The 17,237-nt window shown below is 46.3% G+C and overlaps 1 protein-coding gene across 1 annotated transcript in view; it reads right to left on the reverse strand.

Annotated features, from left to right (window-relative positions):
• The window catches only part of SNX29 (sorting nexin 29), a 458,514-nt gene that overhangs the window by 161,082 nt on the left and 280,195 nt on the right, over window positions 1-17,237 (reverse strand). Inside the window, exon 16 of the mRNA XM_016197611.2 lies at window positions 785-901. Coding sequence (XP_016053097.2) covers window positions 785-901 — 117 coding nt within the window. The remainder of the gene's footprint in view (window positions 1-784; window positions 902-17,237) is intronic.

A 17,237-nucleotide genomic window follows, 5' to 3' on the forward strand; every position in this document is an offset into this window, starting at 1 on the left:
ATTTCATTCACAGGGAACTAGAGTCAAGAAAGTGAATGAACCGGATCAGGAGTTCTCAGTAAGGGTGACTTTGTCCCCAGGAGGACATCTGGCAGTGTCTGGAGACATCTTTAGTTGCCATGTTGGGGTGGGGTGCTACTGGCCTCTAGTGGTGAGGTCAGCGATGCTGCTAAACATCCCACAACAAATAATTATACAGCCCAAACTATCAAGAGTACCACAGTTTAAAATCTCTATATTAGATCTATCCCTATTTTACATCTATATGGGATAGTCCTCAAACCATAGTGTTTAATTAAAAACAAACAAAAACAAGAGGCAAAGAGATATGTACAAATAATACCATGTAGGTAAAAGTTACACAAAACCATGACTGTTTATTGCTCATAGAAATTTATCTACATAGTAAAGTATAAAAATATGGAGGGAAAGGCTATATGCCAGCTTCAGAATATTGACAATGAGGGCAGGGGAATGAAATGTTGCAAAGGGGGCTCCAATAGAATATGTAGCATTTATTTTATTTATTCTATCCTTCCTACCTAAAAACACACACACACACACACACACACACACACACACACAAATGTGGTTAAGGTTAATGTACATAAAACCTGGGTGGTAGGTACATGAATGCTTATTCTTTTAGTATCTGAACTTTTCCATACCCTTGACATTGCTAACAATGGACAGACTGAACAGTGGGGCTGTGGACGGAAGGGCTGGGAGGACAGAGACTGGGCACAACTGCAAGGCTGAGCTGTTCCTGTGTGGTAGCACTCACCGGCCCCCGGAGGTCTATGAGCTCCTGCCTCATCTGGGACACGAGGGCTTCCTTGGCCACCAGGGCCCTGTGCAGGCGCTCGTTGAACTCAATCAGCTCACCGTGCATCTCCGCCACCTGGAATACACAAGCACCAAACAGTGAGGCTCAGAAGGAAGACCCTCCCTGAGGACTTTTCTCGCCTCCTCTGGACCACTTGTCAGCAAGGCACCTGGAAGTCACTGAGCTGGAGACATAATACTGCTCACCTACGAGCCACACAAATCCACCTGTGAGTTGAACACATTTTTTTTTACTTGGTTGATTTTAACACTATGGAATCAATAGCCCACAGTTTATAATCAGAACACAACTGTATCAGGGAATTTTTGTGCCTTAGGATTTTATTCTTAATTAATGAAACTTCTAGCAAAAGTTTTCTTTCTAATCTGCATTGTGTCTGTCAGGAATTTCCCTGCTAGTGGAATAAGTAGAATAACTGACCATTTCTGTTCATCAGGGCCTTAGTTCTGAAAACCAAGGGAATAGAACTAGAGCCTTACTGAGATGGTGACAGTGATGGTGACAGACACAACTGTAGCAGCACAACTACCCTTTGGTCACTGCTCATCCCATGCCAGGAAATATGTCCTGGGCACTCCTTGTGTCTTCATCACACCAACTCTATGAGGCAGATATTGTTATCCCTGCCTTACAGGAAGAGAAACATGTAGTTTAAGGCGCTAGGTCAAGGTCATGTAGCTAATAAGGGACTGACTCGGGAGCCCGGACTCTTGACCACTGGGCCACCTGACACAACCACACCCACTCCACTTTGCCCAGATGTAACCAATCAGGCCTGCTGTGAGCCCTCAAACTTTTCCACATTCATGCAATACTCTTGGCTGATCCCAAATTTATTTATTTTTAATATATCTTTATTGATTTCAAAGAGAGGAATGGAGAGGGAGAGAGAGAGATAGAAACATCAATGATGAGAGAGTCATCATTGATCGGCTACCTCCTGCATGCCTCCAATTGGGGATCGAGCCAGCAACCCAGGCATGTGCCCTAACCGGGAATCAAACTGAGATCTCCTGGATCATAGGTCGATGCTCAACCGCTGAGCCACGCCCGGCTGGGCTTGACCCCCAATTTTTTTTTAAATGGAGGTAGCCACAGGTAATCTGTGATTGATGTACCGAACGAACAACAGATCTTTCCAGCTGTAATTTGCAAAAAGCACAAAGATGTCCCATATGGTCGAGGCACTTACGATATAATATATAACGCATAAATATCAGACCATTTGCAACAAGTACTTTACATAGCATATAAAACGCACTGTCAGAATTAAGAAGGGATATTAGCAGAGGCTTTTAAAAAAAAAAAAAAAAAAAAAAGACTGTTAACCTGAGTCTTGATGCCTCGGGAGGAATAAAGGGGAGGCCTCTTTTTTTGGATAGGTTGTTATATAAAGGAGAAAAGGTAAAAAAGGAAATACACCAGAACAGTAACTTTTGTTCAAGCCCATTCTTTCTACTTCTCCTTACTTTTTATTTTCCTAATAAGGCACATGCTTTCATTTATCAGCCAGAATAACCACTTAGACTCTTTTTAAAAAGAATTAAAACTCTTCCCATGAAACTGAAGGGAGCCATGGAGCAACCAATGTGAAATGTATGAGGCTCCCAGTTGTGATCCTGAAGCTCCTATTAACTTGCTCTGAGGCCTCACTCTGGGAATGGCACCCTCTGTCCCTCAGGGCCCACTCTTTCAAACCCATGTGAAATGCAAAGTGGAAGTGGCATAAAAGACACTGCAAAAACCATGCAGTGAACAGAGGAGAATGAGACCCTGAGCCTGTAAACAGCTTTCTTCATCATACAGACCTAAGATTAATATTCTCCAGTTGCCTTATTCCTTCTGTATAAAAACAGCTGAAGATGATCTTCTTTTGGCCTTTCACAAATAAATACAGTATCACTGATCCTTCCTGTGTGGATTCTCCACACGGTAAGCACATAAAACCTCCATGAGCTTCCTCGGGGCTGAAATCCAGTTACCCCAGTTAGTAGGAAACCCACAACTGGCCATATTACTGCCAAATACCTGCTAATATGTCCCCACAAAACTCAAGCTTTAAATAAACGCCACTCTCATTTCCAAGGCAGAGCAGGCTTTTGCTTAGATTTTGTTTTTATTTTGCTTTGCAGTGGGAGCCAGAGTGTTCAAACAATTTTCCATAAATGCATAAAACATCAAAACATCCCAGCCTCAAGTGGTGTTTATCATGATCTGTCAAAACCTTGGTTCTCTTTTGTAGCCAGAAAAGAGACTTGACCACGTCAGAGAAAGCTTTCATTCCACTAGGGAATAGGCAGGGGGGAAATCTGATGGCAATGAGGAGACAAAATTTGATGAAATAATTTCCAGCAGCCATTAAAACCGCAATGCTTGTTGTTATTAAGCTCAGCTCTGAAATTCTGAATTTTTATATTATATATTCCCTACATATAGCCATTGATATAAACAGCTGTCATCTTACACAAACATACTGAGCTTAATTGTCCTCAAATAACTCTTTCAAATTCTGGAATAACAAGAAATGAATTAAAAACCGAGTGAGCCTCAGAAGAGGAATCTGAGATCACAAATAGTTCCCGTTATCATAAAAATAAGGCAGGTTACACTGCTACTGCCAGCTTCAATTTCTATTAGGTTCTGAGGGCCCTTACAGGTCTCATCTGACCTCATTCCTTAATTCTCAACAGCTACAGAGAATCGCAGGGAACAGAACAGAGACCACAGGTGCCCTCCAATCCATTCTCCACCAAGCAGTGATCTTCCCAAACATAGGATATTGTCACCTGCTGTTTAAAACCTTCAATGCTTCCCCCTGTCCTAAGGATGGAATACGAATGCAAATGCCTACAAGATCCAGCACCAGCATCTCTAACCCTATCTCCTGCCCCCTCCCTGTCAGTGTCTCACTAACTTCCATTAGTCTTCTATGTTCTATAAACATACTGAGCTATAGGTCACCCATGAGACAAAGAGGAGAGAGACACACCCAGTGGAGGAAAGTTCAGGTGCCAAGACTCAGGGGCTGACAGAGAGGCAGCTGAGAGGGGTGGTTAAGGGCCCAGACTTTGGTGCAAGCAACCCTGTGCTTATCACAGCACAGTGTGCACTGATACACGTCACTTACCCTCTAGCCTGAGGCTATTCACCTAAAAAGTGGGAATTAAATACCATCCCCACTCACTGAGCCACTGTGTGGAGGAAATGAGCTACTGCCCTTAGCAGGCCCAGAGCCATGTGTGGTCCTGGCAAATGCCCAGTGAACAAGAGCTGGTTTTGCATGATGGATGGTCACATAAAGGGGCATGAAGGAGGAGGGCAGGGCTCCAGAAGCCAGAGGGAAAGGGGCCACAGGTGCTATACCAAGGAGCTTGGACAGCCGTGGAGAGACTCACTGTCCCCAAAGTGGAAATGTCACCAGCAGAATTGTTAGCCATATGCCAGGTGTTATTCTTGGTGCTGGGGGCAGAAAAGTCATGGGGTTCACATCCTAAAAGTCAAGTCATGAAGAGCTCAGGACAGAGGAAGACCTGGAAGGAAGACAGGGTGTTGGGAAGACCTCCCCCGAGAACACTGAAGAGCTGCTTCTCGAATCAGCCTTGGCACATGCCAGGCAGCCTCCCTGGCCGCTCTGCACCCTAAATCACTATGGGCTCTAGCACTGTCAATGCTCAGGGCCACTCTGAGAGTCTGCCGTATTTCTTTCTACCCTCAGCACTTTTATTTCCTTGAAAATTAATCTGAAGGCAGTTAAGGAGGAGGTGCCATTTGACAACGCTAACGACAGTGACAAATCAAAAGTAAATACCAACTGGAGATACACTAATCACAGCTGATGCAGCTTCAAACACAGGCCAAGGTGGGCCAAAGGGTTGAGCCCTGATTCTCTGAAAGGCCCATGGAGAACACCTGGCTGGTAGAAGACACAGCTCCTGAGTTGTGCTTGGAAAGTACACAGCTCATAATTAATGAGGTGTGAATGCTTATCCGTCACTATTTGGGTTTCCTCCTTTAGGCTGGTGAGAAGATGGTAGAAAAATTTAAGAAAAAGTCACAGGGCTGTTCGGCAACATCTATCAAACTTTTAAAATCCCTCATCTGTGACCTGGCCAGTCCTTGTTGGGAGTTATCCTGCCCCGGTATTTACACATGTGCTCAAAGCAGGAGTTTAGTTCCAAATGGCTGGAACCTACCCAAATGCCCAACCACTGGCACTGATGAAATATATCAGGTGCAGCCACTCTTGCCCAAGGCCTGGCCCCTGGCAGACATCACTAATCAACCACAGCGCTCCTTCCTCAGGAAGATGCCCAGGCAGCCACGGTGTGCTGGCTTATGCGATGATACCCATTTGGTATCCCTGGCATGAGGGATAGAGGGAAAGCATCATCAAGGAGGTGGCATTTGAGTTGGGCTTTGGAAGATGAGCCTTTGGAGCTTTGGAGACTGAGCAATCCATCCAGCTGGAGCATCAGGGAAGATGATCTCCAAAAATATGTGACTATGAAAAAGCTTTTAAGTCTGTGAAAATCCCAGAATTATCATAATTACCTGCCAAATCATGAAAGGTTTATAAATTTAAAAAAGAATGCCTTTGGCATTTCCTTTTATATCAGAATGTTCTATCTAATCACATTCAAGTAAATCATGCTTTGCCCTCCTTCAGCTCCCTAATTAGGCACTTCCAGATTAATTAGATCAAGGTACTCCCCACCCCCAAATTTTAACAGCCACCAAAGCTCTTTTTGGTCATATACCCAAACTCTCCCAGAACATAAACTTAGATGCCTTGAACTTGATCTAGCTTTGATAAAATGCACAGACTGGTTTTGGTCCCATTTACCTGGCTGTGGGAGGGATCTGGAACCTCCTCCTGGCATGAGAACACTGCACCTACCTCGGTGAAGACAAAGACCTCACCATTGTCCATTTGCCTTAACATATGGTAGAGCACCAACTATGTGCCAGGCCTTCTCCAGGCATCACATCCATCAGCTCAGATGACCCTCGCTACCCTCCTGCCCACCTAAGGATACGGCCCAGAGGCTGAGAGAGTCGGGAAGTGGCAGGGTGGGAATGGCCCTCTGTGCTCTTCACACTCCATCTCAGGGTGTGATAGAAAGTCAAGCCCTTCAGGGGTTCGGGAGGTAAGCCTGTCCCAAGGGGCAAGAAAAGTAGAGCAGTGTGGCCCAGTGGCATCCTAGGCAAGCTGGTCATTAAGTCACTTGGGAGCTTCTGAGAAATTCAGAGTTCTGGGCCTTGCTCCCAGAAATTCTGATTCAGTAAGGGGAGGAGTGACCATCATGATTCATCAGGTTTGGGAACCTCTGGTGAAGACATGGGAAGGATTTCACACACTTAGGTCTGAACTGCACTGGGCCATTCCTGTTTCAGAAATTAGTTTTTCAGTTCTTCATTTGTGAAACAGGGATGTCTTAAAAATGTAACGGGATATAAAACACAGATGCTCTTCCACTTGTCAGTTCTCAACTACTGAATTCTCACTGAGGGGAAAGAGCCACAAGCCAGAAAAGTACTGCAGCAAACCTGCCCGCCAACAGCAGACGACACCTCGCCACATAAGCTAGTCTGCGACAGGGCTGCCCAAAGGGAGTCCGTGAACTTGGGCTGGGATGCAAACTGTTCATACCAGTCTGAGAACAGCACAGAAATCGACACTAAGCATTTAGAAACATTTAAAGCATAATATCATGTTGCTGTGAAATCCAGGAAGTCCATAATTTTTCTAGATTTTTTAGTATTGTACAAAAGTACTAGTCTACAATGAATTGGAAATATTTTTTTAAGTTGGTTCTTCACTACAGATAGTTTCAGAAGCAACTATATACAACACATACGCTATTTCTGAAATAATGTCTTGCATTAATTATTAGAAATGACAAATAATGATGAAAAAAGAAAGCCAAAATATGGCTGTTTTGAATAAAATTTCAGAGTTGAAAAATAAGATAGAACCAATGCTATCAACATCTGTTATTCTTTTAGATCAGGAGTGGGGAACCTTTTTTCTGCCAAGGGCCATTTGGATATTTATAATATTTGCAGGTCATACAAAATTATCAACTTAAAAATTAGCTATGAAAAAAGTTACTAGACTTATTGAATTTCGAGTCCCATCTGAGGTTGCCTGGGTAGGGCCAGACCAAATGACTTTGAGGGCCATATACAGCCCACAGGCTGATGTTCCCCACCCATTTTAGATGTACATACATTGTTTCCTTGTAGAGTGTCAATTTAGGCCTGAAGACTAAGAAAATTTAAAATGATAACTGAAATAGTGCAAATCCAGACCTAGCCCAGGACACAGGTCATGAAAGTCCTCAAAAACTTATAGTTGCCATCATTCTCTGTTACCCTGGCTTGCTGAGCCCTTCCAACAGTTGCCTGGTCATGCCCATTTCCCAGAGGAGGAAGGTGAGGCCCAGGGACTAAGTAACAAACTGCCCCAGTTTACAAAGCTCACAAGTGTCAGCTGAGATTTGAACTCTAGTTATCATGGCTCCAAAGCCCATGTCTTTTATATCATGTGACCCATCAGACCACAAATAAATAACTCAGGAAGAGAAACATTGTGCCCATTTTGGGGTGGAGGAAACCGAGGCTCAGAGAGACTAAGTGACCTAAGGCCACACAACATATTCCCTCACAGAGCCAGGGCTGTAGACCAGGTCTCCTGTTTTCAAATCCAATCTGCTCCTCCACGGGGGGGGGGGGGGGGGCCTATGAGACTCAAAAAAGAAGAGAATGGGAAAGTACTTGTCCAGTGGCAGTGGGAGGGACATCAGGCTGAGAGAGCTCTCGCTCTGCATGGGGGCTGCTCTATCTTTTCTCAGTGAAGAAACTTAAGGAAATCCTGCAGCTTCCCGGGAGGTAAGGGCTGTTTCTAATTTTATAGCTAGGGAAACTGAGGAACAGAACAGGTACACACCTTGCCCAAGACCACACAGAAAGCAGGCAGCAGAACTAGAATTCAAATTTCTGAGTCCATGTTTTGGACTTCCTACCCTGCCTCTCAGCATATACCATTCACCAGCATGCCAGGCTGGCATCTCAAGATACCAGTGGACCAGCAAAGGACCTAAGGAGATGATGAACCTGAAACCAAGGACTGAGAGCATCACCCAAGGCAAGGGGCACCCCCTTCTCTCTCTCTCTCTCATACACACACACACACACACACACACACACACACACACACACACGGAAAAGGCACCATATTAGGCTGCTCCCACTGCCCTCTGAGATCCCAGAGGCCCAGCCTGGCTTGTTACAGGCCAGTTTGCAAACATACTCGGGGGGAATGCTTCCAGTAAGGGAAGGAGCCACCCCAGCATAGTTAGGCCCTCCTGTGGATTCAGGGGCCAAATGAGAAAATAGAGAAGATTCTGGGAACTCCAGCAGCCAAAGATGACCCTTCTTCAAAGTGGTTTTGCTTCATGTGAAAGCATTTTAGAAACCAGTTTCTAAATGGCAATTCCAACATGAAGGTGTTCCAGGGGACTGGCAGGAATTACTTCAGGATGCTCAGCATCAGGAGCCATCTAAGTGGGGACACTTCAGATGTGGTATCAAAAAAGGAGGAATGTGAAGGTCAAACCTAGATCCCATCTACTCACTGCTGTGTGACTGTGAGTAAATGACTTCAGTCTCTGATTCCTGCTATATCTTCTTTGTCCTCCATTGCACAGGTGTGTCATGAGCAACAAAGAAATAACAGTTTGGGCAGCTACCAGTGCCTACCACAGACAATGGTCCCTAAATAATCATAATGAGTACTTCCTGGAGTCAGGCAGTGCACATACGAAGACCTGGAGGTAGAGCTGTATGCCCATTTTACAGATGAGGAAAGCAAGGCTCAAAAAGGTAAAGTGACTGTCCAGTCAGCAGTCTGCAATGGGGATCAGTCTGACTCAGGAGCTCGCGACCCTGTATCTCGAGTCGTTGGGACCACTCGTTTCTTTCTTCCTGCATCCTGCCTTTTGCTTTGATTAAGCTGTGTGTGGGGCTGGCCCCAGGGGATGGATGCTCAGGCTCATCCTGATGAGGCAGGAGGCCGGGTACCTCGGGACTGATCCTCCTCAACATCACATGGTAGAGCTGCCAAGCAACACTCTCATTGGAAGCCCATAAGGCAGATCCATTCGAGGGGCCACAGAGACAGGGTTGTGTGGGCTCTGTCTGCAGAGCCACAGAGCTAAGTAGACACTTGAAAGGAAACCCCAGTGACAAGATCACATTTAAAAGAGACTCCCTTAATCTCCTCTGTAACAACCCCCTCTGTGCTCAAATGCCAAGCTTGAGAGAAGAGCTACTTAAAAACATTTGGCTGGGATTATGCTTTAATGGGAAGAAAGAAACACCCAGAACTAACAACAGCTCGATTAATAATGGGACGCCTCTGAGAAACAGATGTTAGGTAACTGTTACAGCTCCGACACAGAGCTGGTTCTCGTTTCTCCTGACACGCAACCTTTCAGAGACTACACGAGGTGAGCCGTGGAGAGGGGCCACACAGAGCAACAATGGCTCACAGCCCAGATAACACCTCTCCTTTCCTGCCATCCACTAATGGCCCTTAAGGAGCAAATGCAGAATATGCAGAAATCCCAATAATAAAATAGCAGCCAATACCTTCCTGGAGGTTGGTTGAGACAAAGGAACAATGACAGGAGGCAAAGCAAGAACAAACCGTAAATTCCAGCCCTCCACTGAGAGATGCATCATATAATAACACAGAGGCATGGTGCCACTATGAGGCTTTTAAACAGGTGCCCATCAACTGTGCCCATCCTGTTGGGGCATCACCGGAGACTGCATGGCACAGCATTTTTGGCGCAAACGCTGGAGCCAGGAGACCTGGGATTAAATCCCTCCTTCCCCCGTCCCTGGCTGTGACTTTGGACAAGCTGCTTTAAGCTCTCTGGGCCTCAGTTTCTCCCATAAAATGAGGATTGTAAGAGTGTAAATTTCACAGGGTTTTTGCATTAAGCACTCCACAACTGTTAGCCACTATTATGCCATTAAATAGGCACCAATGAGAACACCAAGCGCCACTGGTTCTCTGGAACCCACAGCCTTGACCTCCCTCAGGTCTGCCCCCTCTCCTCCAACCCTGATGTACAAGCGTTGGTTCCAAAGCCCCACTCCCACCCAGACAAACGTGACAACCTGCCCCTGCCATCTTGCCACCCTCTTATCCTCCCCCATCCCCAAGATGATGCTCAAATAGCCCCCCAAGACCCAAGCCAGATCATGTGCCTTCTCTGCTGAAAGCTTTTCACTATTCTAACAAATAAAATGAGATGATATCTGCAACTTGCAGATATCATCTGCAAATGGGGGAGGGGGGGTAATAGTGGGTCAAGGATGAAGTAGGAATGGCCTTGGGAGCTCGAGCAGAATGGGACTTGTGTAATGGGTACACTGAGGAACATTAAAATTCCTCCATAATCCAGAGTTTTAAAATACCTTTCAATGGCTTCCCACTAATTTCCTTGGCATGGCATACAAGTGATGGCAGGAGGGGGATGTGGGAGGGGAGGGGAGGAAATATTTCAAGGGAAATATTGACACTGATCAATGAGATTACGTCCTGCACCTGCACCTCTACCTCCACCTCCCTCCCATTCACACTTCTTAAAGTGTTAACCACCCTCCAAAGCTTAACTCAGATCTCAGTTTATCTCATTTCCCAACCCCTCTTTGGTCCATTCATCCATCTACTCCATAAATGATTCCTCAGCAGTAGTAGCAGCAGTTACTATTTCCTGAGCACTTGCTATATGTCAAGTACTTTCTGGGCCACAGATAAAGGCTCCTCTGTACAAATAAGAGAAAGGTGCCTGCTCTGAGTGGCCACAGGTCTATGAGGCCCAGACTCAGTGAGTGGAGCATGGTCCCACGCCACATGCCCTCATGCAGTATACAACCTGCACAACCGCACACACATGGCCTTACCCACTGCGCTGGGTGCTACTGCTGCTCCCATTTTACAGCAGAGGAAACTTAGGTCCAAAGGGGCTAGAAACCTTGCCCACAGTCACACAGAGGTGACTACAATAGGTGACACCAAACACACACTCTTTTTGTTACATAGAGCTCCCAACGGGAGGTGTGGCCTGCGTGCAGGGCTCCACGCACCCCAGCAGACAAGCTGTCTCAGGCACTTCACAGACCTGCCATGAGCACAGGATCTCATCCAACTCAACTTGTCTCACTGGGGATCGCTACCAAAGCCAATGACAAAACCAAACACTTCTAGAGCTGATTATTTCTGCTGGATCAATGCAGGGGCGGAGGGGCAGGGTGGATGGAGGATAAGAGGGCAAAGATTCTCTCTGTTAACACAGAAGACAACATAGCTTACCTGGCATCATATAATGGCTGTAATTATAACCTATTATAAGTACAAAGCACTATGCCTGGCTGGGCCTGTGAAAATGGGTCAAGAATTACTGTAAAAAGCTCTGCTGGCCTCTCGTTTCTAAAGCACGGCAGTCACAAGCTTGCTCAAGAAATGACTATCGATTTCCGAGGATACCCAGAGTGGAAGGCAGCTCAGAGTTGGCCTCTTCTGCCTCCCCAGCACAGAAAGTCTTCTCCAGCCTACTGGGCAGGCAGCAGAGAAGAGGAGGGGGAAGAGGGGAAGAGGAAGAAGAGGGGGAGGGAGGAGGGAGGGGAGGGAGGAGGGAGAGGAGGGGAGGGGAGGAGGGGAAGAGGGAGAGGAACAGGAGGAGGGAAGGAGGGGAGAGGAGGGGGGGAGGAGGGGAGGAGGGGAGGAGGAGGGGAGGGGAGGGGAGGAGGGGAGAAGAGGAAGGGGGAGGAGAAGCCATCATCATTAAGAACATTTGCTGAGCACATACTCTCTGCATTGTCCCTCCATTAGCTTATGCACAGGCAACACCTTATAAGGCCCGGCCACAGTATATTCTTTTCCTTAGAAATTCATCTTCAGTATAAACATTCTCAGATTCATTCATTCCACAAATTTCTATTGAGCATCTACCATCTCCCAGGCCCCGTTTTAAGCACCGCAGATGTATTGGCAAACCTAAGAGATGAAATTCCCTGCCCTGGTGGTTTCTATGTTCCAGCTATTCACCCCATTAACAGATGAGGGACTGGGGCCTTACACAGGTGTAGTCCTGGTCAAGATTAATAAACAGAGGGCTTGGGATCCAAACCCCGGAGCCCATGCTCTCATCAACCATGCGGTACACCCTTTTAGCTCTGGTGTCATTATTTTATAAAGCTCCTCCTATCTATGAAGACTTGTACCTCCTGCACACTCCTGGAACTACATTCATTCACCCAGGTGCCAGGCACTGTCCTGGGCTGCGCATTGGTGGTGACATTCAGGGAGCTCCCTATCTAAGGGGATTCAGACGCTGACAGTCCCCCATGCAGGGTGGCCAGTAGCACAGAAGGAGCACACCAAGGGGGGGGCCAGGGGATGGTTCCAGAAGAAGTTACTGGAAGCTGAAGCTTTCAGTGGGAGGAGATGAGCCAGCATGAAGCAGAAAACAAGTTAAATCCCAGGCCCACCACTTCCAAGCCCGTACTCATCTGCTTTGTCTCATTTATAAAATGGGAATCAGTCATGTTGAGCAAGCAGGGCTGGTAGAAAAACCAAACAGGACCAGCACTGACCACAGAGCCCCTGGCTGGCACACAGTAGCGGCTGGCTTGAGGGCCCCCTGGCTGGCACACAGTAGGGGCTCACCATGGAACACCAGCTTCTTATTCCTGAGAATTCGTTGCCAGACCAAGAAAGTGGTATAATATCATACTCACTCCCCAATTCCATTTTCTCCGGAAAATATTTCACCCTGAAGCGTTGCTTTTATATTTATTGTGTCATGTGCGGAGAACACAGAATTTCATATAAAGATGTAAATTCAGGAATTATGCAGCCCTTTGTCATATTCTACTGCCTTCCAGAAATCAGGGCAGCCCAGTGTGCCTTCCTAATCATGCTCCTCCAGAAGGAGCCCCTAAAGGCTTCCCAGATATTTCAAACATGGCTCATAAATTATGCCCAAGTTTCAAAAGAAAGACAGTAGAGAGAAACATTCAATTTTATGAGCATCAAACAATGTTTTTCTCCCCAGAAAGTCCCTTTCTCATAACAAACAGCACTCGCTTCAAGAGCCCGCCCCTTCAGGAAAGGACCACCTTGCTCATCAGGTGGACACAGTCACGGACCCGTTCAAGGAGCAAACTGTGGACACAAACACCTCCACATAAGGAAGGCTGGGCTCAAGTATAGTGGGCAGTGTGGGGCAGTGGTCTGGAGGGTGAACTTGGAGCTGGATGGCCAGGACTGGGGTCCCGATCTGCCATCAAGTTGCTGGGTAACCTTGAGCAAGTCATTCAATCTTTCTGGGCCTCAGTTTCTGCATCTAAATATGGTGGCTGAGCCTGGCCAGGCATGGCTCAGCGGTTGAGCATCAACCTAGGATCCAGGAGATCGCAGTTCAATTCCCAGTCAGGGCACATGCCCAGGTTGCGGGCTCGATCCCCAGCAGGGGATGTGCAGGAGGCAGCCGATCAATGACGACGCTCTCATCACTGATGTTTCTCTGTCTCTCCCTCTCCCTTTCTCTCTCTGAAATCAATAAAGTATGAAAAATAATAAAAAATAAATAAGTAAATAATAAATAAATATGGTGGCCGCAGAATCATGTACATCATAGGGTTGCTCTGAGGATTCAATGAATTGATACATAATTAGGCTTCAATAAACAATACTGCAATTATGACTTGGATTCTTACAGCTTCTATTAACGAACAAAAGAGTGTGCATCTCTACAATTGTTGTAATCCTCATGGCCTTCACAATGGAAAGACAAGATGGAATGTTAAAAATAAAAATAATAAAAACATGGAAGTTCAAGGCACACACACTGGGTTTGAATCTGGGACCATACTTGGCTGGTTGTATCCCATGAATAGAAGAAGTTATTATTTCTCTACAGTTCTGAACATTTCTAAGTCTCACTGTTTCACCAGCAAAATGGAGAGTACAACCTCTTCCCTCAAAAGGGTACTGTGGGATGTAACTCAAATCATATGTATTTAAGTAACGAGAGCTCAGCCTGGCCTTCGGCAGGCAATCTGCAAACATCAGCTACCTCTCTTCCTCCACAGAGGACCACAGAAAATGTAACTTTTTCTCTGGGTCACTCAAGCCCTCGCGACATATTTAGTGACGATAAATGCAACGATGATCACACTGCTCCACTCTCCTCAACTGACCCCAAAACAGTGGCTTGTTAAATGTGATTGTCCTCTGCTTTCTATTATTTGAGCAATCAGGTGCCCAATAAGACCACGCCTCCCTTCCAGCATCTGGTAGAGGTAAGGAGAGTTCACATTTTCAGCAGCATCCATCAAGCTGGAGGGATTAGGCCTGAATTTCTTTCCCTACTGGTAGAAAGCACTGGCCTGGGAGTGACCTGGCTGGCTGTGAAGGCAGGAGGCTACAGCTGCTCTAGTCCTAAACTGGAAATTACACTAAGATAACAAACGGGGCCTTGCAGCAGAGACACTAACACTTGACAAGCATTCCATCGGCTCCCCACATCTCCCAGCCCCCTGTACACAACTGGGCACAGGCTTTTGAGTATTCTGGCCAGCGGGCTCCAGGCAGAAGTTACATGTGTCGCTGCTGAATCTCAGCACAGGGTTGCTGCTGTGTGACCCTGCAGCTGTCCCTCCCCCTGCCACACTAAGTGAGAAAGCCATGTTCTTCTGATGATGTGGCTGCAAAACAGGGGAGCCTCTGTCAGCCTAGATTCCTGAGTGACTACATGGAATAGAACACTCCCACCCTTGGCCCTGGACAGTCCATATTAGACACATAATATGAATGGGAAATGAACTGAGATGAAGGGTTGTTTGTTACTGCAGCAGAACCAAGCGTTTCCTAACTAACACAATCCTTCAGCTCTGCAACTCTATCTCCCTGACTCTCCAAGAGTGGACATGAAAGTATGCAGAATGGCACAGAGGCCAAAGATGTTGTGTAAGGCTGCCTTACACACCCATGAGAAGTAGGTATCACATTCCTTCCCCCTTTCACTGAAGAGGACACTGGACTCAGACAAATTAAATCATTTGTTCAAGCTCATACAACTAACAAGTTGTGAAAACACAATTTGAACCTAAATCCATCCATCCCAAGGTTCTTCTACATAGGCCCAGAAAGCACTTCCTAGTGCATTTCACATCTGTGAGGGCCCTAAATACAATAAAGCTCTCACTGGGTTCCAATGATCGCAGTAACCATAGGTTAAATGCAGCGATGTGCCAGACACTGTTCTAGGTCCTTCCTCAGCATTCCTTCACTGTAATATTCACATCTCCTTAAGGCATTATTCTCATTTTACTGGTAAGGAAATAGAGGCTCAAAGAGACTATGGGCACAGTTCTCATAACGTGATGGTGATATAAGTAAAGGAAAGATGATGACAGAGATAGGCAAAGGTTATGGGTTCCTTTAAAGGAGGTAAAGGAAAATACTACACACAAACAGCTATAGAATGAGAGACTCAGGAACAGTCCCTGTCAGAGGATCCCTGGCCTTCAAGAGCCCACAAAGATATATCTGTGCCCAAGATACTACATGGCTGAGGGGGTCTAATCAGATGCTTCTTCCTGAGGTGGAGGGAAGAAGGAGGGGAAGATCATCTCTTCAGGGTCCTCCTAACTGTTCTGGAGGGTCTAGCCTCTTGTCTACCTAGCAACCAGGATCAAGTGACTGATAATAACCACACAATGTCCCTGGGTGGTCACTGTACCAGGTAGATTAAAGATCAATTTCTCCACAACTTCAGCTTCAAACCCAGGTCTGTCCAACTCAAAAATCATGCTCTTCTCACTCCACCTCCCACATCTACTCATCCACCCATCTATCCATATAACAGGGAATTATTTACTGAGCATCTACTATGTGCTAAGCACTGTCTAGACACTGGGGATACAGCAGTGAACGACAAAAATCTCTTCCTCCCTTGAGTTTCATCCCAGTGCCAAGGTTATGCTTATTGACCAAAGGACAGGGTATGTGTGCCCAGGCACAGGGAATAGGCTTCAAACGAAAGGTCTGGCTTCAGTGAAAGTCTGCTTTCTCTCCAGAGTCCCCACTATGCATCTGGAAAATGACCTCAGCGTCCATGCAGCTAGGTTCCACCCCAGTAGTTAGTTACCCTAGGAAAGCAGAAGAGATAAAGATAATGAAGATGAAAACAAAGAACAAGCAGCAGCAACACAAAGCACTTCTGGCTAAGAATCTGAGCCATTCATTGCAGTTAAACTAGAACCTTTAAAAAGTGATCTTCGATTCCCCATTTGATGCTCAAGACCCCTTACCAGTCGCTCTCAGGTCCAACAGCTCGTTTCCCTCTGTCCTTGATCAATTTCCCTCTTCTTTAGTGAACGGCACCCTGCTTTTTCCTGGGGAAACACCCTCTTCCATTCTCAGCTGAAACCATCTGGGGGGGCTGAATGCACTGCCCCCAATGCCCAGTGTGCATGTACCCTGCCCCTACCAATCATGGCAGGAGACTCAAGGCAATGGGATTCAGTTCCAAGAACCAGGTTGGAGCTAACAGAAACCCTCTCTGACCACCAGAATTGCTAAGCTCACAGGACGTAAGCCTGGAGCTGCAGGAAACCATCACGAGAGAGCCTGCCTGAGAAAGACCACAAAGAAGAAAGCAGGCAAGCAGCAGAAAGAGAGAACACCCACCTTATATCATCTGACCCCCCGATGCTGCAGGGCCTGAGCGGACATCCAAGGTTTACATGAACCAACAGACTTTATTTTTTGTTAAAATCCAACTTGAGTGGGGTTTTCTGTCATTTGGTTTAGGGAATCCTGACTAACAGTAACTGTAATCTCTGCTTAAACACCTCCGATCACAGGAAATTCACTACCATTCATCTTTATACAGCAACAGCAGTATGTTCCTCCTTTCTCGAGCTAGAAGTTTTCTGTGCAGAGTCCTCGGACCCACCCATGAGGACCAGAGTTGGAACAAACCCAATCTCTCCTTCCCTATGTCGTGCCTTCATCTCAGGGGACAACATCACAAATCCTCCACTGGGGAACACTGTGTGGTCACAGGTTATACACTGTTAAATCTATTTCTTTCAAAAGCTTCTACTGAGTAAATATTCTAAGTGGGCCTCTCATGTGTAAGGCGAGGAGGAACAGGCTGCAGAGAAGAATGAGCTATGGTCCCACTCCCAGGCCCCTGCTACCCGGGAAATCAAGAGGTTTAGGATGATGTCTTTTATTAAGACAGAGAGCTGTGGCTGATTTGCCCATGGTGTAATGATACATAAGCTGTGGTTCCAGGCAGAA

This window comes from Miniopterus natalensis, chromosome 3, assembly GCF_054644295.1.
Source record: "Miniopterus natalensis isolate mMinNat1 chromosome 3, mMinNat1.hap1, whole genome shotgun sequence".
NCBI classification, from domain to species: domain Eukaryota; kingdom Metazoa; phylum Chordata; class Mammalia; order Chiroptera; family Miniopteridae; genus Miniopterus; species Miniopterus natalensis.